This window comes from Neolamprologus brichardi, chromosome 3, assembly GCF_056152115.1.
Source record: "Neolamprologus brichardi isolate AB-2024 chromosome 3, ASM5615211v1, whole genome shotgun sequence".
Classification (NCBI taxonomy): Eukaryota; Metazoa; Chordata; class Actinopteri; order Cichliformes; family Cichlidae; genus Neolamprologus; species Neolamprologus brichardi.
In genome coordinates, this window is record NC_142106.1 from 1,488,775 (window position 1) to 1,511,769 (window position 22,995).

The 22,995-nt window shown below is 41.4% G+C and overlaps 1 protein-coding gene and 1 pseudogene across 2 annotated transcripts; one reads left to right on the forward strand and one right to left on the reverse strand.

The window, feature by feature from the left end:
• Positions 1-367: 367 nt before the first annotated feature.
• Positions 368-4,745, reverse strand: LOC148103106 (E3 ubiquitin-protein ligase TRIM21-like; annotated as a pseudogene). The gene is made up of 2 exons (XR_015718544.1): positions 4,609-4,745; positions 368-2,040 (listed from the first exon to the last, which is right to left on the reverse strand). The product of XR_015718544.1 is annotated as an E3 ubiquitin-protein ligase TRIM21-like (transcript).
• Positions 2,420-18,178, forward strand: LOC148103107 (neoverrucotoxin subunit beta-like). The gene is made up of 4 exons (XM_087838066.1): positions 2,420-2,493; positions 7,733-7,892; positions 17,386-17,467; positions 17,637-18,178. Exons 1-4 carry the CDS (start codon positions 2,420-2,422, stop codon positions 18,176-18,178), a joined length of 858 nt encoding a protein of 285 aa, XP_087694192.1.
• Positions 18,179-22,995: the final 4,817 nt, after the last annotated feature.

The following is a 22,995-nucleotide window of genomic DNA, read 5'->3' on the forward strand; positions in this document are numbered from 1 at the left end:
CATCAGTTTTCAGTGAACAAAACTCCTCACAGAGCCAAAATAAGCAGTTTGTATCCAACATAACTCAGCTGGACTCTGATGCTCCGTATAACAGCCACACAGGAGTCTGGATTCACTCAAAGCATTGAACAAACTTTATTGTAAATGAAGCTTTTGGACATTTATTCTCTGATATTTGCTCTTCAGCTCGAGTCTCCATCAGTGGGAACATTTCCTGATTCAACTTTTCTTCTGTTCAAATCAAACTCCATGAGAATCAAAGTGTGAATCAGAGTCCTGATGATCAGATTCTATAGAAACATGGAGACTGTAGAGGATTTACACGCAATATGTTCATTTGTTCCCTTCAAGAAAAATCAATCATTCATCAAATTAAATCAGTTGTTGATCAGTTTGATTGACAGGACAGATGATCAGAGGTGCAGAGTTTTTACCTCCATCATTCAGACTGGGACCGAAGAGTGGGTGGAGTTTGTGAGTGAAGGAGCAGCCAGTAAAGGAGTAGATCAGAGCTGCAGCACCTACATCATAAAAGGAGACCAGACCCTCCTCATAATCCACAAACACCCCCACCTTCTCAGGACCAGGATGAAGACAGAGGGGGACTAGAGGTGAAGCACAAGCTTTGTACTCATTTCCATTTCTCAGCGCTACAGTCCAGAAACCATCCTGAGGTCTCAGTGGGATTTCTCCCTTCCTGTTGATCGACTCTGTGGACACTCCTAAAGTCCAGGCAGTCTTTCCTTTAACCTGAACCTCAAAGTAAAATCTGCCTGAAGAGAAACTCTGCTCTCCTAAAACACAAACACACTTAGAAAATCTCTCTGGGTTGTCTGGAAGTTTCTTCCACACATCACCACAGTGCACTTGTTTTCCATCATCAGACAGGATGAGAGCAGGATGAGCTGTATCAGGATCCAGAGTCACATCCACCTCATGCTGCTGGACCCTCTGCAGCTCAGCCTCTAACAGCTTCTTCTTCATGGGTTTCCAGACTGTCTCCTCCAGCTGAGCCACAGCTCTCCCCACAGTCCCCTCATATGATGGTGGATGAACTCTGACCTCTGACCAGTCCTTGCTGGGTGGAGCAGCTTTCAGGGAGGAGAAGCTTTGGAGGAGGTGGAGGTGGTCTTCAGAGCGTGAGAGCTGCTCCACCTCAGAGCTTCTCTCCATCAGCTCAGAGATTTCCTGTTCCAGATCTTTGATGAGACCTTCAGCCTGTTTCTCTGTAGCTTCCTGTTTGTCTTCGATCTCCTTCATGAGCTCCTTCAGGCGTCTCTCAACAGACTCCATCAGAGCCGTGAAGACCTGAACACCTTCTGCTTTCTGTCTGTCTGCAGCATCTTTACTCATCTTCACCGACTCTGTGATCTCCTGAATCTTCAGTCGTCTCTTCTGGATCATCTGCTGAATCTCAGCCTCTGTCTTCTCCAGCTCTGCCTTCTTTCCTTCATATTCTTCTCTCAGAGGAACAAACTCATGAGCCTTGTGATCTAAAACAGAGCAGAGCACACAGACACATGTCTGGTCGGTCTTACAGAACAGCTCCAGGAGTTTATCGTGCTTCGTGCACATCCTGCCTTCCAGGTTCTCAACAGCATCAATCAGCTGATGTCTTTTCAGACACTTCACTATCAGATGAGGCTCCAGGTGAGTCTGACAGTAGGAGGTCCGACACACCAGGCAGGACTTCAGGGCCTTCAGTCTGGTTCCAGTGCAGACGTCACAGGGAACTTCTCCTGGTTTGGCAGCTTGTTGCTCTGAGCTGCTGCTGCTGGCTTTCTGCTGAGCTTCATGTCTGAACTGAGCAACCATCTCAGAGATGAAGGTGTTGACCCTCAGCTGAGGTCTAGTGTAGAAAGTCTCTTTACACATGGGACACTGACAGCTCTGATTCATGTCCCAGTGCTGACTGATGCAGGTTTTGCAGAAGTTGTGTCCACATGGTGTAGTGACTGGATCAGTGAACACATCCAGACAGATGGAGCACAGAAACTGATCTTCAGATCGCAGATTGCTGGCAGCAGACATGTCTGCACTCTGAGGGAGAAAGAAAAGAAACATTTGATTCAAAATTCACTTTAAATTTCATTTTTAAAAAGAGAGAAACAAGCGTCAGTAGTCTGAGGAGCTTGGAGAGAAAAGCGTCTGGACTTCTTTGAGTTTCTTTTCATCACTGAAGCTTCTTCACCTCATCCTCAACACGGATAAGACGAAGGAATTAATACTGGACTTTTGGAAGAACCACCCTCCCCTGCAGCCTGTTATCATCAAAGGGACGGAGGTGGAGACGGCAAACAGCCACAGATTCCTGGGACTGCAGGTTACATCAGACCTGAGCTGGACTCTCAACACTACAGCAACTGTGAAAAAAGCCCAGCAAAGGCTTTATTTCATTAGGCTGCTCAGGAAAGCTGTCATGAACCACCACCCTCTCACCCAGGCCTACAGAGGACTGATAGAGAGCATCCTCACCGCAGGCATCACTGTCTGGTATAGAAACACTACACAGACAGAGAGGAAGGCTCTGCAAAGAGTCAGAAAGTCTGCAGAGAGGATCATAGGAACAACACTTGCATCCATGGACCTGCACATACAAAGCTGTACATACAATCTCAGACACAACAGAGCGGACAGCAGCATCACACACAGAACAAGATTCTTCAACAGCTTCTTCCCCACAACTGTCAGACTGATGGCAAACAAAAAACACTGAACACTTAAAATAACACAGCACTACTTAACCTCATTTTGAATGTATCATCGGTTCACTGACCATCGGGCAATACACTCACAACAGACTTGTGAAACAGATCTGTGGAACAAATGTGCAATACTGTGATGCAATAAGAGGTAGAGAACTACAAACTCTCTGTAAATTTTCTTCTTTTTCTTTGTATATAGAAAATAGTACGACTACCCTACTCCAGACTTTATTTCTATCCTTCTGCTTTTTCTGTCTTTATATTATTATATTGTTATATTGTTAAAGTGTGATTTGACTTGGAAAGCTCTGCACAAGTATTCCACTGTGCATGGACTGTTGGTCCTGTGTATGGACTGTTGGTCCTGTGTGCAAATGTCAAAATAAAAATCTTGAATCTTCAGTTGTCAGAGTAACTGGTGGAGACCCAGCAACACACTCAGACACAAACTGGTTCATCTCAAACACAAACTTAACATTGTCGTGTCTGCTGTACAGTGCAGCGTCCGGATGAACAGGATCAACTTTTGGGGATGAACATAAATACAGTCGTTAAAAAGATGTGAAGTTGTTTGGTTGACACAGACAAACAGCATCCCACATTCTTGATTTTTAGCTCACAAACACGTCTTATAAGGACTTATTGATTCTGAAATGTTGGAGGTTTTAGCTCTTTAAACAGTAAAGTTACAGGAGGATACAGATAATTATCAGGAAAATGTCCTTGGTTTATTAAAATGATCCCGTCCGATAACACACGAGAACAATAAATGTATAATTTCTGTTGTAACCCACAAACTGAACGGTCACACTCATCTTTCATGTTGTCACTAAAACATCACTCCTTCCACGTCTAGTTGGTCGTGATGGAGGCGGAGTCTGTTGGGTCCGCTTTCCCTGCCCAGCCAATGTTCCTGACGCAGGGAAACAGATCCTGTTGGGGATCCCTACCTTGGCACAACACCTGCCACGGTCTTTGCACACTCACCACAGTAAATGCATCATGTTGTCAGCTTTACAGTATCATAGTCAAAGAAACTGGTCAGGCTGCTCTCTTCCAGATGTCTACACTTCACCCTTTTACTGTCAGTGGGCTCAGAGTCCATCTAATGTGGCTCATTATCTGATGCCGTCTGCAGACCAGTGTTAGACACTGAGAGATTGATGGCTCCGTGTCAGAGCACCGGCCTTAACGAAAAAGTTATCAATAGTTCTTTTCATCTTTTCTCATTACCCACAGCTACATCCACTCCTATCAGGCTGCTCACCTCTGCCGCGACGATTCAAACAGCCGGAAAGTAAAACATTTGGAGACGTTTGTGTCACAGTGTGAACAGTGAAAACAGAGACTTTCTAAAACAATGTTAGTCATGTGATGCAGTCATGTAACCAATTAAACAAAGGTTGTGGAGAGCATTATACAGCAGCAGCTTTGACAGTCCTATTAAAGATTAATATCAGTCTGTACATGCTCCACGGAGCTTTTCTTCAAATTCTTTATTTCTTTCTCGCTTTTGCAACTTTGTACTTTTGTGTTACTTGCAGCAACAACTCCACCTCATTGTTAGTCCATTTAAAAAACTCCGTGCTTTTCCTCCACCTTTTGCCGCGACGTTTCAAACAGCTGGAAAGTGAATAAGCGGCAGACAGAAATGAGTGTGTTTCACGCATGCGCAGGACTGGAACGTAAGCGTTTTCAGCCGTTTTAATGTGGATGCACAACTCTGTGAAAACGACTGAGAACACAAGTGTGGACACGGAGCGCTGTTTTCAAATCTATCCGGGCGAGTGTGGACACAGCCTACGTGGCACCATGGAGAAATGAGGTGGCGCTCTAGAGCCCTGATGAAGTGAACAGAGTGAAGATTTGTGTAGAAACAGGAAGTGTGATCAGCTGCACTCACCACTGTTGCTGAGAGAAACCTGATGGACTCCAGTGAATCTTCTTTTAGAGACAAACAGGACTCGACTGCAGCTCTGCTGCTGCTCTCTCACACTTTCACTTCTGCAAAATGACGTTCAGCTTCTTGTTTTTCAGGTGTTGCTCCGCCTCTTCCTGCCTCTCCCTTTACAGGAATCAGCCGGTCTGTACTCAGTGACTGTGTGCAGCGGGTGGGAGGAGTGAGGAGTGGTGTGTGGGTTCACACAGTAATGACGGCCTCAGGTGATCAGGAGAAACTCACCTGGATTTCCTTTTTCCACAGCAGACTGAGACTGTGTCCCAATTCAGGGTCTGCGCGCTTGAAGTACGCGCACTACGCGTACTACGTACGGTGCGTACTATAAGTACGAGAAGTGGGGAAGTGAGAGGCGTGTGAAACGGGACGGTCTAGCCTTCGTCGCGCTGTTCAGGTTGCCTAGCAACCATGATACTAACCGCGAGACACGTTACATACAGCTTTGTTTGACAGAAATGAAGGAGAAAAATGTTTTGTCATGACATCACTTTGATTAGTTGAGTATCTGAGGCTGAGACCACAGGACTGTAAAACATGATTGTTGGGCTTCATTTCTGTACTGAACAGTTATTTAAGATTAGCTAGTAAATAATAATTAGTTAATGTTGTTCATGAGACTAAAGTCATCTCACTGTGGTAATGTAAATATAATATGGCCAATATTATAGTATTGTCAGATTATTATGAGATATGTATGTGTATCTATATATATATATGATAACTGATAAAAGCTCATTTATATGAATCTCTGCTTGAATCAGTAAAACAGTCTCACACTGATTAATTAATTAATTAAATCCTGCTCCTCACATACAAGGTCTTAAATAATCAGGCCCCATCTTATCTTAATGACCTTGTTGTACCATATCACCCTATTAGAGCACTTTTCTGTTAGAGGTTTCTTCCTGTTAAAAGGGAGTTTTTCCTTCCCACTGTTGCCAAAGTTCTTGCTCATAGGGGGTCATATGATTGTTGGGTTTTTCTCTGTATGTTTTATTGTACGATCTACTGTACCTATGAAGCGCCTTGAGGTGACTGTTGTTGTGATTTTGTGACATTTATATTTTGTGACATTTATAAATAAATGTCACGGTTCTGGGTTCGACACAGCATTTTTGAATTCTTATATTTGGTTTATTTTTGAACGATCGTCTTGTTCTCTGGTGTCTTGTTTATCATTATTATTGGTCTATTGTTCAGTGATTCTGGTTTAGGGTTTTGTTCTCAGGTTTTGTGTTCTCCTGTTTTTGTGTGGGTGTAGTTCTGTGTCTAGTCTGCGTCTTTGTGTAGTGTTTTCTTGTTTCCTGTTTTATTGTGAAGGTCTGCGTCTCTTGTGAGTGTGTTCAGTTTACCTCCCTTGTCTCGTCTCGTTAATTACTCCCAGCTGTGTGTAATCTCCCTGTGTTTCTCTGAGTGTATTTAAGTCGTGTCTTCTGTTGTTGTAGTTGCTGGTCTGTCTGTGTATCCACTGCTTCATCTGTGTGTGCTGCCTGCTGTCAACTGTCATTTACCTTCGTCCATCCTCCTTCATGTTCATGTCCTGGTTTGTGTTCAGTAGTTTAGTTGTTTAGATAGTTTTCTGTCCCGTTTGCCGTTTCTCTATTTGCTTTGTGTTCAATAAACCACCTTCTCACCTTCATGACTGCCTGCGACTGGATCCTCCTTTATTATTTCCACACGGCTCATCTCACTCGTCCTGACAATAAAATTGAATTGAACTGAACAGAAGAGTGCAGTCCTGGGAACAGCAAAGATACTGTGTAGGACCCTCAACCTCTGAGGCCTCTGGTGGATAATCTCAGGTTTTTGTTTCACTCTCGGTTTATTAATGATTGTGTGTTTATTGAAGATGATTCTGGGTTGTGTAGGTGCCTGAGCATTTCAGAGTTTCTCTGGTAAAGGAGCAGGAGAGGGATGGATGCTCATCATATCTCTTTATACATGACATGATTTATTAGTCTGATTGCATTATTTAGCAAATACTCACTGAGACCTGTGACTTGTTCACTCACCTCTGACTCTGAGAGTCACTACTCTGTGTAGCAGCATGAGTCCATCCTTGTTGTAGACGGTGCAGGTGTAGACTCCACTGTCAGTGAGGTGGAGGTCTTTCAGGGTCAGACTGAAGTCTCCAGTTCTCAGTGGATCTTCCTTCATCTCTGTGCGACCTCTGTAACGCTGGTGCTGTTTGTCTGCCTGACTTTGGCTTTTCTGAAACACAGACTTTGGTGTGTTTGGAGTCTGAGCGTGTCCACTCCACTGTGACGCCCTGACGAAGGTCAGCTGTGGTTTGCAAGGGCAGCAGCACAGACCTCTCCCCTTGTGTCTCCTCCAACACGTCCACTTCGTTATCTGAAAAGAGACGAGAGCAGAACATGTAAAGTACAGACCAACAGACATCAGTGAGGTTGATCCTCCATCATGTCCTCTGCTGTGTAACCAGCAGCTCTTCTCTCCTGTTCTCAGTGTTTCTCTGACTTGGAGCTGAACTGTTGTGTGTTGATGTGTGAGGCTGCACAAACAGCTGTGCAGCTTTTATTCTCACACAGCTACAAACAGCTGAAAACACTCACAGGTTTCTTCTTTGTTCTTTTTTCACATTAGAGAGAACAACAACAGCAACAACCTCAACAAGTACAAGTAACGGTAAATAATAAATCTTGAATGTTACTGAGCAGCACACAAGACCAACAATGTAGGATATGCTTTGAGGCAGCAGCCAAGGAAGACAGTGTGTGTCTGTGAACACCTGTGTGTACACCTGTATCCACACCTGTGTGCGAGAGCGCATTTGTATTCATAATAAAATTCAAATAAATTTCCTATGGTGGGAAACTATTTTGTGCAATTTATGTAATTACTATGCACTTAATGCAGACATATTATTAAAATCTGGGCTATAATGGTTGTATTGATGTATAGCAACTTGAAATGCTCCCAAAAATGGCTCCACAGCATGTAAACATATAATATAAGCTCTGGCGGACTTGGTTCTATGGTAGGTCTTAAAGGGTTAAGGTTAGTTAATTTTAAATTTTGCTGATGACACAACCGTGGTTGGACTCATTAGCAGCAACGACGAGTCAGCGTACAGAGATGAGGTTCAGCAGCTGGCGTTCTGGTGCAGTGAGAACAACCTGTCACTGTATGTGGACAAAACCAAGGAGATGATCGTCAACTTCAGGAAGACTTGCTCCACCCATACACCACTCAGCGTCCACAGCTCCACAGTAGAGACTGCTAACAGCACCAAGATCATGGGAACTTGGACGCTGTGTCACATGACCTTTCTCATAAACACACATACGCACAAAAACAGTGATGTTGATGTTGTCTCCTCTGGTTTATGATCCCCTTGCACTCTTAAGCCACTGATTAACATTTGAGGTTTTTGTTTTAATTAATTACTTTTTTTAAAAGGTGGTAATATCAAACATAGCAGACAGGTCTGGCCCGGATCTGGTATCAAGCCGGCACTGCTGGCTGACTTCTGGCATGATAAGACGTATGTCATCCAGATATGGGCCAGTCCATAGATGCCCCTGTTTATGTGATGGCAGCCATATCTGGCTCGATTGTGGTTTTGTGTATGTGGCCCAGGCTCATAGAAAACAGGTCTGGCCCAGATCTGACATCAAGCTGGCACTTCTGACTGACTGGTGTCATGGCAGAGTGTATGTCAACCAGATATGGGCCAGGTCTGGCAATGAGGCACTATTTATGTTCCTATTTTGCTATTTTAGTTAGAAGACCCAAATGCCATGTTGCAATACTATACTGCTATGATAGCCAATGTTTTAAATGTAGGTTTGACAGGTTTGTGAGTGTACACTTTATCCCATACCTAGTGAACTCATGTTTCCCACTGGGTGGTGGCTGTAGCTCAGAAGGTAGAGCAGGTCACCTACTGCCCAGAAGGTTAGTGGTTTGATCCCTGGCTCCTCCAGTCATGTCAAGAGTGTGAATGTAGTTAGGAAGCACTCAGTTTAGAGAAAGTGAGTGTGGCATGTTGTATAGAGCACTTTCCATAATCTGGGAGATTACAAAAGTGCTACATAAGAATCAGTCATTTCACTGTCTAAACAGAGTTTCGTCATGTTACTTCTGCACTGTTATGTTCCAGCACATGTTGTTATTACATGGCTTGATTAAGTTACACATTGGGCTGACATCTGGGCCAGCACAGGACAACCAGTGTGTCTGCAACTGGCCTTGTGTGGGCCACCTCTGGCAAACCAGATCTGGGCCACCAAAGGGCCATCATTCTTTGTGGTATGTGGGCCATGTAAGCACATTGTGTGAGCCAGATCAGGGCCATACCTTTATATACCTGCATCTTAAACCTCACCTGGAGGTTCCACTAGAAAGTCTATTGTATTTCAGAGGAAGCGTCAGAGAACATGAAGGAGAGCAGGTAAGGACCAGGACACACCTGAGGATGGATCATCATTCATCAGTAAGCAGGTGGAGGAGTCAGAGCTCTCAGTGTCACACAGACAGAGTTTGACAAAATGCTCAAAGTCAGCCTCTGTTGGGTCTGTGTTTCCACAAGCCCCGCTAATTCTAGAGACTTATTCATCATGAAGAAAACAAGACAGTCGATTGATCGATTATTTGCGCAAGGGAGGCCTCGTCTGTGTCCACCACGAAAATGACCTCCAGATCTGACCTCCTCCTGCTGCCTTTTATTGAGAGACAGTTCACACAAAACACGTCAGAACAAAGCCATGCCCCCTTGGTTCCAAGACAAGGCACTGTGTGTGTGTGTGTTCTCCTGCTGATCAAAGGGTCATATAACATAAAAGCACTGGAACATCCTTGGTCATAAAGAGGGTAGTCTCCCCCACACCCTAGATGGTTCACCCTAGATAACACAGTGAAGCCATACAAAGGGGAGGAAGTTTAACAACATCAAACAGACCTTCACAAGGATGTTCCTGTGATTAAAAACACTACTGCCGCCCATCCAGATTCTTGAGAATTTGTGGAGGGGAGGACAGAAATAATTCCTTAAAACAATGTACAAATGGTAAACTTAAAAATGACAAACATTTAACAATTCACTCTAACAGCCTCTAAACTGTTTGCAAAAGAAAATAGATATTTCTGTTTTATTTTTCTTCTTTTTCTCTGCTTATGTTCTATGGGACTAATATAAGCTGAGCATCTTTATTAGAATTTAAATGCAAACTTAAAAAGTTTGCATTTAAATTCTATATTAAAGTTTGTATTTCGATCCACTTATATACATATATCATTATATAACATTTGGCTCAGTTAGCTTTGAACAAAAACACCTGTTAGAAACTTCCTCCAAAGAACTACCTTTACTTTCTTACATCTCAGAGCCAGTACTTTTCTACTTTTACTTCACCTAAGAGGTTGAATGTGTACTTCAACTTTTACTGTAGTATTTTTTAACAGTAGTATCTGTACGTCTACTTAGGTACAGACTGTGTGTACTTTTGCCACCTGTTTCTCCACAGCAGATACAGTAATAACACCCAGCATCACATAATGAAGCAGTCTGAGTCACAGCATCAGTCCTGCTTATGTTTAACATCACAGAGAACACAGACCGAGGACTCAGGTGAGAACTGCCTGATGAAGGTCGTACTTCCTGCTTTTACTGTGCTAGCTGACAGTAAGCTAGCAGACACTGCTGACCAGGCTGGAGGATGTGTGAGGGTCGTCCATGAAAGCCCTCCCCACAATATTTCCTGTTTTTTCTCTCTGGCTCCGCCCCCTGCTGGGGTGTGAAGTTAAATCTAAAAAAGGCTCAGTGGGAACTTCCTGTAGCTCAGAGTTCTCACTGCAGTCTGAGGTTAGACACGCTAACCTCAGCTTACCGCATCAGGATGAGTGACGAAACGTTTCTCCAACTGAAAATGTCCAGATGAACAGAATCAACCTTTTGGGATTTACTTACCTGGATGATTAAGCATGCATCAAGACATTATTTTATTACAATTTTTAAAATGATAGCAGCACAAACGTTTGACATCAATTTTATTTGATTCCATTAATGTGGGGGGGCTGGTTCACCTCTGTTGACCTCTAGAAATTTTTATTAATATCTTTAAAATGATAGCAGCACAAACAAAAAATTTTGCAGCACCAACCAGCACAAACGTTTGATACCACTTTTGTTGGATTTGAAGAAGGTCAACTTCACTCACATTCACTGTCTAGCACAACACCTCTCTCACCAGATGTGAGAGATTTGTGACGTTTAGCGTGTTTGGAGTGTGTAGTTAATGTGTTGTCTTGTGTAGTTAGTGTGTAGTGTTGTGGATAGTTTTGTGTTGTGTGTCAGAACAATGAGGCGACTGCTGTCTCCAGGTAGAAACAGCGGTGATACACCTGCTGCTGTCAGACCTGCAGGTATCAGGCTGTGATGTTTCCTTTATAGTGGACAGAAATATTTGGAGTGGCACAAATAATTTGTGGCATCTTGTTGAAGAACAGCTGATTGTTGTGTAAATAGTTTGAGATGGTAATGAAATTTAAAAAATCAAGGTAAAAGGTAAATGGATGCAAATAACTTTGTTGTTTGCAAAACTTGTGCACAGGATTTTAAAATTGACAATTTATATTTGCATTTGAAGTTATGAAATATGATTCATTAAACATGTTTGTGGTTGTTACAGTAAAAAATATCACTTTTTTCTACTCTGATTTTGTGTTTTTTGTCTGTTTTTTGATCAATTGTGTTAATACAGTTCATCAAAAAGAAAACATAACTGTAAATTCAGACACGTGAGGTTGTGCTGAAAAGAATGAGACCAAACAAGACAAATAAACAGTTTTTAAAGATGAAATGTGGAAGGAAAAACAAAAGTAGTTAAAAATGGCCAGTTATACCCTGGATCCCAAAGGGTTAAACATTTTTTTTTTAAAGTAACGCAATAGTTACTTTTAAAGTAATTAATTACTTTTAGAATATTGTAACTCAGTTACTAACTCACTACTTTTTTGAAGAAGTAACTAGTAACTATAATTGAATTACTTTTTCAAAGTAACTTGCCCAACACTGTTGCTTACATATATGTGTAAAAAGCAAATGTACGAGCTGTGATAACTGTTTCTGATTAAATGAAGAGTAGACTGATATATGAAATATTCCTTTATTGGGTGAGAAAATCAGACCATGTCATAACTGCTTTAAGTCACACAGAATAGATATCAGAGCCTTAAACAGGCTGACTTCTGCTAAATGGGTCAAACTGGGCAGAAAGTCTACAAACACATAACATCCTTATAGAATATGATGTAACACTATAGATCAACTTACCTCAGAATATATAAAGCATATAAACAATTACAGCAATATGATGCAACAAACACAGCAGCTACTAATCCAAAATACTCAAAGCTTCATAGAACTGAAACAAACATTTATTTTTAGCTCCATTCAGCTGCTGATACATACTTTTGGTTTCTGAACATTAAACTTGTTGCTGCCTTTCATAGTGTGTAACTTGAAGGCCCTGAGTACTTTCTCCCACACTGAAAACACTGGATGATAACATTATTTGAACATTACCTAAAAAGACTGATTCAGGACAGACAGTTAGTGATGTTAAACTTTCCTAGCAGTCCTTCACAAACAGGGAACAGTCTGTCTATTCTCTCCATCTGTCAGCTGCTGCTGGCTCTTCCTCCTCCTCTTCCTCACACACTGCTGAGTTTGTCCTGGTGGATCATCAGGGGTGCAAAGCCTCACAGATGATGTGCAGCAGTGGGTCCCTCAGTCTGTCCTCACTCCAGGATTTAGTGTTATTACGAGTGTTAAACAAGAAGAGTTCCAGATGGTACAGTGGACACATGTGTGACTCCTGTGATTAAAGCATCTTTCTTTCAGCTTAACGAGTGAACCGTCAGCTCGTTCAAACACACGTTAAAGTCAGTTTGGCTCGACACCACCGAACAGAGGCAGCAATATAACATAGCTAACATTAACAGTGCAGTGAATCCTGCTTGTGCCGTGATATTCAGGACTGCAAACCGAGCAGCGTCACTGACTTTCAGCTTGTTGTGTTTGTGGATATATGACTGACTTTAATTATCCATCAAATCATCACATTCTCTGTGAGATTAAAGTCAGCTATTGAACGGCGTATATTTTGAAGTAAAGGCTTTAAAACAAAGTTAACGCTGAAAGTACAAACGTCACTAATGGCAAATAACTCTGCTGACATGTGGCCAACAGTAATGTTTTAATGTTCTTCATCATTAAACATTCGCACATAAATAAGTGACATAATATTCAGTACTTACTTTTAAAAGTTCACTCTTCGGCGGCTCCGCTTCTGCCATCTGTGGCAAAATTATCCACACCCACCGCCGCGCTATGAAGTCTGGGATATGTTGGGCTATGAAGTCTACACCGCCACATCTTTAAAATCTGGGGAAATGAAGGACGCATTTGAGGGCCGCATTTTGAGCAGCCTTCGAATTGGGACAGCCTTCGTCGCGTCGCTGTGCAACAGTACAATTGGCAAACAAATGCTTTCCAGATTTAGTTTCATGATGGATGTCAATCTGACAGTACTTTTCTATGTTCACAGTTTCAACATAGGCCACCCAAAAAGGTGTTCCAAGACGGTATTAATTCGGTTGATAGCAAGATGGTAGGTAGTACCTTCTGAGGTGGAGAATTATCGACAGAATTTAAAAACTTGTATGTAGCATCTTGTTGCTATGTCATGTTAAATTGGTATATAATTGGTTTACCAATTTTTGACTACTTTATTCCTCCTCGGCCAATCAGAAGCATCTATGCAATTGTTTGCAAGAGTCATAACAACATTTCCAACATCACTGCAGTTTCTGTTTGTAAGTTTACCATTATATACAGTAATGAGCCACCCTTAATTTCTTTATATGTTGCTAGAAAATAGGAAATAGGTGCAGTGATTTATTGAAACATGTAAATGTATATGGAAATACAGTATATAGGGCAAAACAGAGTTCATACACAACCTCTAACTCTATTACCCAAGCTTTCTTGTAATTTCTTTAAGTAGTCATTAGAAATATTTTGATTTTTATTGAAGAACATTCAGAGCTCTACTTTATTTTCATGCTGAGAAATGAGAACTGCCAATCAAACATTTTCCACTTTGTTGCATGGTGCATCCAAACCTGACAGTATTTTTCTGTATTTCCAATTTCATCGCTTTTGACAGGATTCTCAACACTACTGGCTAAAATGAAGCCCCAAATCTTGACAGATCCTCCACAGATGGTCATAAACACTCACTGTAGTACATATCTCCTGACGTACTCGGTACATATTGATGACAATTTAAACTGAAAATGTCAAATGTCCATTCATCACTCCTGGAAACTTATAATTAATGGTTATTTTTACCACTAAATGTTTCAGTAAGTTGCAGTATGCATTGTGATGGCAGTAATAGCGAAATTTGGACTGAAATTTCAACTTTTGATTCTAATGCTGTTACGATTCTGGGTCAGTTTGACCCAGTATTTTGAGTTATGTTTTGGTTTATTTTTGGATGATGGATTATTCTTCATGTTTCTCTGGTGCTTTGTTGGGAATCTGTGTTTCAGTTATTTTGGTGTGTTTTTGCATTATGGATTGTTTTCTTATTCTCTTGTAGTACTTGTGGTGGTGATGATGATGATGATGATGATGATGATGAATCTATGTTTCAGTTATTCTTGTTTAGGGATTAGTTCTTAGGTTTTTTGTTCTCATGTTTATTGCAGGTCCAGTTCAGTGTCTAGTCTCTCTCAGTGTCGTGTCTGCGTCTTTGTTTAGTGGTTTCTTGTTTCCTGTTTTATTGTGAAAGTCTATGTCTTATATTAGTGTGTGCAGCTTTGCTCCCCCTGTCTCGTTAGCCCTGATCTCTCCCAGCTGTGTCTCCCTCCTGTTTCCCATTCCCTGATTACCACCCTGTGTATTTAAGCCCTGTGTTTTCCCGTGCTTGGTGTCGCGTTGTACCATCAGATTATGCCTGTGTGTTTCAGGTCTCTGTGGTCAGTCCTTTGTTCAGTTCAGTTCAGTTCAGTTCAGTTCATGTTTTGTTTTCACCGGCAATAAAGCTAAGGTTTGAATTTCAATTCCATGTCCGAGTCTCACATTTGGATCCTCCTCCTCATCCGCCCGCTTACAGAGCCCTGACAAATGCTGCTGTAAGTTTGTTGCAAAGAAACCTTTACTGATCAGCACTCGTTATTGTTCATCAACTCATCACACAATTGATAATGAGGAGGAAATCTACCCATAAAGGCAAAAACTGTGCTTTGTTACAGATTGTAAACAATTTATATTTTGCTGTGAAAAATTTGAAAATTTTACAAACTTTCCTGGGATCATCTAACTTGATTAATGAGTGAAATTTGGCATGTGGAGTGTGCACAGAGTTAAAATTGGGAGCTGTATGAGTTATCTATGAGAGACATGTAGCGCACACACAGTCCTGGTAATCAGCACTACACTCTATGACCTGTCTGTAAGTCATCTTCAAAGCTACAGAAAGCTGCTGCTGAGGTATCGATGAGAACACTGATTTGTAAACACATCACAGCTTTCAATGTGTGAGAGCAGAATTTAAAGCATGTGTGAGTGCTTGGCATGAAATCTGCACTGATCTGGCACAAAAAACTTTTTTCACTTAGAAGTCACGAACAGTGTGTAAGACAAGGTGATGTTCATTCATTGGCAGTGGACCTGTTAGCAGGACAACAATACAAAGTACTTCAACTATCGCATACTGTTCATACTTAAACTCTTCACTGTATGAAGAACTGGAACAACCAAACAGGAACAGAAACTGAAACTGTGGATTCAGAGTACAGTAGATTTTATTTTTCTTATGCTGCTGGCTGCAAGTAGGTTGCAAAGATAGCTTTACCAACTAGCATTCCTCAACCAGCAAGTGGTTTTTCCTGCTTTGTTACATTTGAGACCTTTTATTTGTTTTTAACCTGTTCTGAAGTGACACGCCTTGAGCATAAAAGTTTCTATTATTATTACTATTAAAATAAAAACAACACTGAAGGAGAGGTGTGTAGCTGAGTCTACAATGTCAAGAATCATAACAACATTTTTAACATTGCAGTTTATTTTTGTAAGTTTACCATTATATTTAAGTTTCATTACTGTAAATTTAACAATTTATTTACGATTGTCTGGGAGACAGCCATCAGCCATATCGTCCTGCAAACCTTCATCTTGCTTGCTCTAGGCTGTTCTTTTTCCCAGTGGATGAGAGGGTTGTTTGTTTCAAGTTATGTATGTCCATAAGTGACATGTGGGATCAGGGCACACTAGGTCATAGATCAATGATTGATTTTGTAATCCTATAATTGGACACTTGGGTGAAGAGAGGTCAACTGTCAAGTGATCACCACCTGGTGGTGAGTTGGATCATTTGGCACTGTAGGATGCTGGACAGGACTGGCAAACCTAAACATATAGTGAGGTCAAGCTTGGGCCAAATTGCCAGCAGAAAAAATTGGATTCATTCCTGGTGTGTCTGTTCCTTATTTTTATGGACAGAAAAATTCTGTTGTACCTATGTAGTGGAAGGCTTCCACTTGATGGCCTCAGAATCTCATCTATCCTTTTTGTAGACGGCGTGGTTCTGTTGGTTTCATTGGGTACATTATATTTATGTGTCACTCTGGCACAGCTGGCTGCCAGCGGAGCTCACGGGCACGTTACTGCAACGCTCCTTCTGCTCCACGGCTGCTGAGTGACCCCTCATCTGGGGCTCTCCTCAGCTCTTTCGAGGAGAGTGGCACGGTTGCCCCTCCTTTGGTCTTCCTTGGTCTGTTAATCTCTTGGGGTCTCTGGATTTCTGGAGCCTGGCTCTCCTCCATGCCTTACAGACACAAACTGCACCCTTTTTGGCTCCTACCTCAAAGCACACTGTGCGCTTTCAATCCTACATGCTGCACATTAATATTCAATATTTAGTATTGACTGTTATATTCACATAAATTATCACGATGATGTTGTTTATTATGTTTCTCTCTTTTTTTGCTTGTTTTCTCTTTTTCTTTTTTAAACAGGTGATCCAGGTGATTGATATATGTATTTTTTGTCTGTTGGTTTTTGTTTTTTGCCCTTTATCACGTTCCTCTTCCCCGCTGTTTTTCTTTCCTTACCTCTTTCTTTCTCCCTTATCTTTCCCCCAGTCATATCTGTCCAGTGTGTAGTAAGTTAAAATAAAATAAACAATAAAAACAAAGGTGAATCAAATAGACCAATACAGCAAGGCGGGGATGGTCCATTTGTTAAAGTAAATCTGTTGGGCATCTTTCTTTGCCTTTAGACAATAATTCTGATGGCAAAAGAATCAAATGGGACAGGCAAAAAAAACCAATAATGGTCATGCCAAAGTATCTAAATAAGAATTAATTCTAAACTTTGACATGGCCACTCAAAAACATCAATCTTGGGGGATTTTGTTATTCTGAGGTAGATTAATAATCACTTTATTGACAGTAAGGAGAACATTTCAAGTGGAGAACAGTCAAAGGATGTCAAACCAGATTTCATTGCTGCAACAACCATTCCACCAACTGCTTCAAAGGACTGACAGATCCAGGACAAGTCCAAATCATCAGCAGTTTGATCCATGTATGGACTGAAGTGTATTTCTGAAAATGTTGGACTGTTCCTTTATCAGTGTCTAAAAGTATGTGTATGAGAGCGATGTAATGTCCATGTGTGCCTGCTGAAAGAGACTGTGCTGGTCTGACCCCCCTCCTCCTTTCAGGGTGGAGCCTGCTGGAGTCCAATGGTTGACACCAGGTCTGAGGAAGTGTAAGTGTGTTTTTAATGTGATTCATGAAAACAAAGCAGCACACATTCAACCATCTTCAAACTGTCACATCACTCATTCACATCTCTGATGTCAGGAGTCAGTGTGTCCATCAATGAACAGATGATGGATCAATAACTGCAGCTGGATTGTGTTTGTTCTCTCCATCAGATTCCTGTCAACTCACAATCGACACAAACACAGTGAACACAAACCTCAAACTGTCTGACAACAACAGGAAGGTGACACGTGTGATCGAGGTTCAGTCATATCCTGATCATCCAGGCAGATTTGACTATGAACCTCAACTGCTGTGTAGAGATGGTCTGACTGGTCGCTGTTACTGGGAGGTCGAGTGGAGAGGGGAGGTCCAAATATCAGTGAGTTACAGAAGCATCAGAAGGAAAGGAAACAGTGATGATTGTGTGTTTGGATACAACGAGAAGTCCTGGAGTCTGTACTGCACTGATGATGGTCCTCGTTCTGTGTGGCACAATAACAAAAACACGCCTATTTTCTCCATCTCCTCCTCTTCCTCCTCCTCCTCTGTCTCTAACAGAGTAGCAGTGTATGTGGACTGTCCTGCTGGCACTCTGTCCTTCTACAGAGTCTCCTCTGACACTCTGATCCACCTCCACACCTTCAACACCACATTCACTCTAAAACTTTATCCTGGGTTTTTTATCTGGTCTCGTTCGACAGTGTATCTGTAAAGAGTGTCATCCTGTTAGAGAAACACTGGCTGTTGAACAGATAGTTCAGTCTGTTCATGTCTGTCTCTTACACTCAGAAACACGTTTTCAGATTCATGGATTCAATCAGTTAATGTTTTAAACTGTTCTAAATGATTTCTTGTTCTTCAGTCCTTTAAAGATGGAAGCTCCCATTATTACAGGTTTCACATGTTGCTTTTCTGTCTTGTTCCACTCAAAGCTTCACAGTGAATATCAGTATGTTGTGTTTCTCTGAAACTTAGTTCACAACCAGCTCCTCTGCATTTTCAACAAGTCTGAGCTCATTAAAATGAATCCAAATGTTTGATTTCTCTTTCTCAGTGGGATGTGTTCAAACTCTGCACATGCTCTTACTGTTTCACTCATTGTTGGAAGTTCATCCTTTGAAAATGTTTCAGCCATATAAGCTGAAAATATTGGCTCAATAGTTTTGAATGCAGTTCTAAGTAGAATCTGATTGTATTGAGATATCATAATGCATGTGACTATATACATAGCAAAGGCTGCATTAAACATTTTAAACTTGCATCGTGTTTTCAGAGACATTTTGAATAAGAATATGGTGTAGTATGGTGGTAACCGTTTCTAATTTTCTTAGAAATATCTAAATACATATTGTGTATCACTTCAGCTTCTATAAAAATTAAACTATCACAAAGGGTCCTGGTGAAGAATCTTGTGGAATTTGGTGACAGACATTAAATTAATTTTTAATATAGAAATATTTGAACCACTGTTATAATTTCAACTTCACATTTAATAAAACGTTGTGTGAAAAACATTAAGGAAGTGATGTCAGATGTATTTATGTCAATAAAACTTTAAAAAATTACACAAAAATGCTTTTGAAACAACCTTCTGTCTTTTGGTGTATATATGTCTGAGTTTACACGTCAATTCTCAAGGAGGGGAAACAAGGCAGAAGGACACAGACACCCACAGATGGACACAGAGGGCAAAGACACAAGGGGAAATCTAATAAACAATATTGAACAGAATAACTCAGGTATTATAGAATAATTCTTAACACAACCAAATAGACTTAACTTTAGAATTGTACAGATCACCAACAACTCCATTCCCAGTGGCGGCACTGTGGGCGGATTCAAAACCTTCAAAGGAACGCCGCGGCAGTTCTAACCACAAATCTGCAACATGAAAGCTCCTGAAGATCTTAAGACTTTTCTGAACGTTATTTTTAGAATATCAACATAGGCTTTATATGGGGTGGCTGTAGCTCAGACGGCAGAGCAGGTCAGCCTCTAATCAGAAGGTTGGTGGTTCGAGCCCATGGGCAGGATACTAACCCCATGTTTGCCTACGGTGGTGGTCAGAGGGCCCGGTGGCGCCAGTGTCCAGCAGCCTCGCTTCTGTCAGTGCGCCCCAGGGTGTCTGTGGCTACAATGTAGCTGCCATCGTGTGTGTGTGAATGGGTGAATGACTGAATGTAGTGTGAAGTGCTTTGGGATCCTTAAGGACTAGAAAAGCGCTATACAAATGCAGGCCATTTAACATAATACAAAACTGACAAACACACAGGAAACTCAAACCGCTGGGTCAAATTGACCCAGGACTATGACATTGGCCATCTTCCACAACAAGCCGGGGGTGTAGGAGAAAGACTGGACAAAGACATGCTGTGGAAGAGAATCAGAGATTAACAATGATAACATTAACAATATAATTAAATGCATATTTGTTTATAAAAATGGTGAGATGAAATTGGCTAGAGAAACAGTGCAATGGGAGCATAGGACTATTGCAGGATGACTAAGAAAGAGTACAAAGTAACCTGATCAAGCTTATATAGGCTATTGGGAAAAGCTCAAGAAGTATGCACAGCATTGTCAACTGACGACAGCTTAAATTATGATATTGTGAAAGCCACTGTTCTGTGTGCGTATGAGCTATTGGTGAAGGAGTATAGGCAAAAGTTTCAATTTGGGGAAAAAAAAAAACATACCAGCCACATGTGGAGTTTGCGAGGAGGGAAAGAATTATTTTTGACAAATCGTGTCAGGCTAATAAATCAAATCAAAATGTATTTATATAGCACATTTAAAAACAACAGTGTCACTCAAACTGCTTCACAAATTAGGAAATGAATAAAATAAGAATAATTTACGAAACAGCAAAACAAGACAAGACAAACTTAGAAGCCAACCCCCATAACTCCCACATAGCAAGCAGGTCTGGCCCGGATCTGGTATCGACCCGGCACTGCTGGCTGACTTCTGGCATGATAAGACGTATGACATCCAGATATGGGCCAGGCCTGGCATAGATGGGACTGTCATGGCATGCTATATCTGACTCGATTGTGGTTTGGTTTATGTGGCCCAGGCTCATAGAAAACAGGCCTGGCCCGGATCTGACATCAAGCTGGCACTTCTGACTGACTGGTGTCATGGCAGAGTGTATGTCAACCAGATATGGGCCAGGTCTGGCAATGAGGCACTATTTATGTTCCTATTTTGCTATTTTAGTTAGAAAACCCAAATGCCATGTTGCAATACTATACTGCTATGGTAGCCAACGTTTCAAATGCAGGTTTGACAGGTTTGTGAGTGTACACTTTATCCAAAACCTAGTGAGGGTTTACTCATCTTTGCCAGTGGGTGGCTGTAGCTCAGGCAGTAGAGCAGGTCTCCTATTGATCGGAAGGCTAGTGGTTTGATCCCTGGCTTCTCCAGTCTGCATGTTGTGAATGTGCATGAGTGTAGTTAAGAAGCACTCAGTTAAGAGAAAGTGTGTGGTTGGGTGAATGTGGCATGTTGTATTGAGCACTTTGCGTAATCTGGGAGAGTTGAAAAATGCTATATAACAACCAGTCCATTCATTGTCTGAGCAGAATTTTGTCATGTTACTTTTGCACTATTATGCACATGTTGTTATTACATGGCTTAATTAAGGTACACATTAGGCTGACACCTGGGGCCTGAGCTGAAACTGTTCTGGGCCAGCACAGGGCCAGCAGTGTGTCTGCAACTGGCCCGTGGCTGCACACAACTTACACCCACATACCGCAAAGAATGAGGGCCCTTTGGTGGCCCAGACTAGGTTTGCCAGAGGTAATCCACACATGGGCCACCAAAGGACCACCAGTGTGTCTGCAATTGGCCTTGTGCTGGCCCATGTGTGGGCCACCTTCAGCAAACCAGATCTGACCAGATCCGGACCATACCAATTTTGCTATGTGCGCTTAAGTCAGACCCAGGGTAACAAGATGAGTCTTTAAGCGAGATTTGAAAGACTGAATAGACTCAGAAGAGTGAATGGCAATAGGAAGATTGTTCCACAGTCTAGGTGCTGCAATAGCAAAAGCACGACTACCTTTGGTTTTCAGACTAGACTTAGGTTGCATTAAGAGCATCTGATTTTGAGATCTTTGTGCTTTTTTTAGGATTATACAAATGGATAAGCTCGTTTTATTAAAGGAGTTCAAAAACCAACTCACACATAGGATACTAACTTATTTAAAAGGGCAAAATGTTACTGTGCTAGGTGCTGCTATTATACAAGCAGGTGAGTTTGCTCCAACACATAAGAGTGTTCCCTCAGCTCCTGTAACACACTAGATTCAATTAGCTAAAAAAAATTGCTTTACTAAAATCTCCCTTCGTACCACCACTGCTAGGGAAACACGAGAATGTTTTTACTGCCATGAGCAAGGACACATTATTGCCCCTCCCCCTCTAAGCTTAAAAGGAAAAGGAAAGAGCTGTCTAAGAAAGGCAAAAAAAAAAGATCACAGATCCTCAAGGAGATGACCTTTTAAGCCCCAGGGGTTGCTCTGGGTTGCTTCTTACTTGAAAATAACATGCCCAAAGTGAACTGACTATTTCTCTTCAATTAGCAAAACTCTGTATAGACTATCTTGGAGAAACTATAGGGGGGGTGGGGGTATGAATTTAAAAAAAAAAAGACTTCTGCTAGCGTAATGGACAGGTTTTTGATGGGGCTCCCACACAAACGGAAAGCAGAAGATGAAGCATCCCCAAATATGTTTTCAATCCCATTTCCAAGCCAAAGACTAGAAAATATGATGAAGCATATATTGCCTTTGGCTTCTCAACCGTGGATAATGAGGAGAGGCTGCAATGTGTTGTCTGTCTTAAAGTGCTAGCTTGTGACAGTTTAAAGCCTACCAAGATAAGACGCCACTTAAAGACAAAACATCCAGAGCACAAAGACAAATCTGTGGACTTTTTCAGAAAAAAACTTCTAAATTGTCGTGATCATCAGTGTTTCTTTACTATAGCTGCATCTGATTCGTCAAATGCTTTCCTCGGCTCCTATAAAGTTACCTACCGAGTGGCTCAGTGTATAAAGCCGCAAATAATTGTGGAGGAATTAATACTTCCCTACGCTATGGATATGGCTTCAACAATGACTGACGACAGAGCCAGCAAACTACGGGCTATTCCTTTGTCCAATAATACCATCGGCAGGTATATTTATGATATGTCAAAGGACATAGAGGAGCAACTTAATGATAAGGTGCGTGACAGCCACTGATAATGTATGTCAGATTTATTGATGGAGATGAGATGAGGGAGGAATTGCTTCTCTACAAACAAGTTCCTGCCAGAGCGAATGTATGGGCTCAAAATGTGGTCATAAATATTGTGTACTTGTAAATCAGTTTTGTACTTGTAAATCAGGATTTGCATGTGTAAAAAGAATTTGTGTTAGTGTTTTGGAAATGACAGTTTTCACTACAAAGCTCTCTTCGTTACAAATTAGCACACACGTTTTTATTGAACATTTGAAGAATTAGCAAAAAAAACAGAAAT

Bases quoted from the DNA above. Each gene is read 5' to 3' on its own strand.
- LOC148103107 (XM_087838066.1), top strand. From the start codon at position 2,420: ATGAACCACCACCCTCTCACCCAGGCCTACAGAGGACTGATAGAGAGC. The intron at 2,494-7,732 runs GTATAGAAACAC...TGGACTCATTAG, and splicing joins ACCGCAGGCATCACTGTCTG to CAGCAACGACGAGTCAGCGT. The intron at 17,468-17,636 runs GTAAGTGTGTTT...TCTCTCCATCAG, and splicing joins GACACCAGGTCTGAGGAAGT to ATTCCTGTCAACTCACAATC.